The following is a 1,955-nucleotide window of genomic DNA, read 5'->3' as shown; positions in this document are numbered from 1 at the left end:
CAAACCCGCAGGCGAAGTACACTGTATGTCAGATGCCTGGGTGCCCACTACTATTATTTACTTCTATATTCTGACTACTTGTCATTTCATGCCTCCAGGTAAGAGGTACAGGCTCAGTCGCAGATTTCATCTTCCTTTGTGGTACTCAAGTAATAGAAATCATCATTCTCGCAAACGACCTCGTGTTTGCTTAGTCTGTAAAATGCCAGCAGAAAATGTAGAAAAGAAAAGACAAGCATAATTTTGTGGTCGCTCATTGGTAAACGTATGTCATTAATTTGCATATGTACACAATTGGTAACTGTGAAAAGGGACCACGTCTAAAATATGAGGTTTGAGTTTTGTTTTGTTTTAGAATGAGAACGAATACACGAGGATTTGCTACAAGTTGAGGAAAGAAAGGGAAAAAAACTTTCGTGTGTTCTATCGACAAGAAGACGGTTTGACATTGCCAGTTTTTTTTCGTTTTTTTTTGTTCACTTTCCATTTTATAGTCTACCAAGTTCTAGCTCAACAGGATCAGAGCAACGTCTATAGACAGTCTATACTCTTCTACCAGCGATGTTATCGTTTTCAATTATCACTGGAGCAACATTTTGCTCGCGGACTTTATTCATACTTTGGTCATTCCAGTGTGCATTTCTACTAGCCAGTGATACATGCTTACGGAATATGCTTTAATGTCATCATCGGCAATCACTCATGACGACTATGATTGTTCTCCCGTTGGTGAGATTAGGTCTGGTCATTTGTGGGTCATCAGATGGCTGTGGAGTCCGATCCTTGACCCACAGACTTTATTGCAGTGAGGCATGTGTGGGTAGTTGTCTGGGTAGTTGAAGAGGTGGAAGGAGCTGTGTTGGTAGTATATCTCTCCTTTCTCTGCTTCCTCCTGTTTTGTGCAGCTCTGTGGAGGTCCTTTTCTGAATGAACCATCTTGCTCCACATGCCCCTCTGAAGAGCATCACCCTCCCAGCTAGTGAGGCTAAAGTAACACTGGGTTTTTATGCTGTCCTTATATCTCTTTTTCTGTCCTCCTTGGGACCGCTTTCCCTCTTTTAGTTGAGCGTAGAGCATTTACTTTGGAAGGCGGTTGTCAGGCATGCGCATAACATGGCCCGTCCATCGCAGCTGGTGTCAGATGATGGTTATGGTGATGGAAGGTATGTTGGCCTCCTTCAGGACGTTTACGTTTGTTTGTTGATCCTTCGATTCAATCCTGAGGATCTTGCGGAGATAACGCTGGTGATACTTTAGATGTCTTTAGATGTCTGCTGTAGGTGGTCCAGCCATCGGCCACATAGAGAAGAGTGAGCCAGACAACTGCTTTATAGACAAGAGGTTTGACCCTTCTAATCTCTGCATCGATGATAGATCTTGTGGAAAGAAGACTGCCAAAGTAAGCAAATTGATCCACATTTTCTAAGGTGTTGCCTTTCACAGAGATTATGGGCAGCTGTGGGTGTGTGCCAGGAGCTGGTTGATGTAGGATCTGAGTCTTTTTGAGGTTAAGGTCAAGTCCCAGGAGCCGGTAGGTTCTCCCAAATGCATCCAAGATGTTCAGAAGGTCCGCTTCTGAGTGAGTAACCAGCACATTGTCATCTGCGTATTGGAGCTCCATGATGGACGATGTGAAGACCCTGCTTTTTGCCCTAAACCTGCTGATGTAAAAGAGTCTGCCCTCCATCCTGTACATGAGTTTGATTCCCTCAGGTAGGTTCTGGCTAGTAAGGTGAAGGATGGTGGAGATGTAAATAGAGAATAGTTTTAATGTATGGCTTTACATTACCATCATAACACCAGATTGATGCCCTTCAGTGCCGCATCGTTCAACCAAGTTAATGTGTTGGTCATCATTCATGGATTACAGTCAACACACATCTTTGAGCACAGTATTATCATGTACCAAGAGCACACTCTGGCTATTGTTTGTTGGATCATTTGTCAAAGTGGGG

The 1,955-nt window shown here is 43.5% G+C and overlaps 1 protein-coding gene across 1 annotated transcript; it reads right to left on the bottom strand.

Annotated features, from left to right (window-relative positions):
- Positions 1-1,213: 1,213 nt before the first annotated feature.
- On the bottom strand, positions 1,214-1,621 carry LOC145286542 (uncharacterized). The gene has a single exon (XM_080135433.1). The coding sequence runs from the start codon at positions 1,619-1,621 to the stop codon at positions 1,214-1,216; it is 408 nt and encodes a 135-aa protein (XP_079991559.1).
- Positions 1,622-1,955: the final 334 nt, after the last annotated feature.

Source organism: Euprymna scolopes, chromosome 10, assembly GCF_053919585.1.
Source record: "Euprymna scolopes isolate OS-2025 chromosome 10, ASM5391958v1, whole genome shotgun sequence".
In the NCBI taxonomy this organism is placed as follows: Eukaryota; Metazoa; Mollusca; class Cephalopoda; order Sepiida; family Sepiolidae; genus Euprymna; species Euprymna scolopes.
The sequence above is the reverse complement of the archived record's forward strand: the minus strand, read 5'-3'. Positions and strand labels throughout refer to the sequence as shown.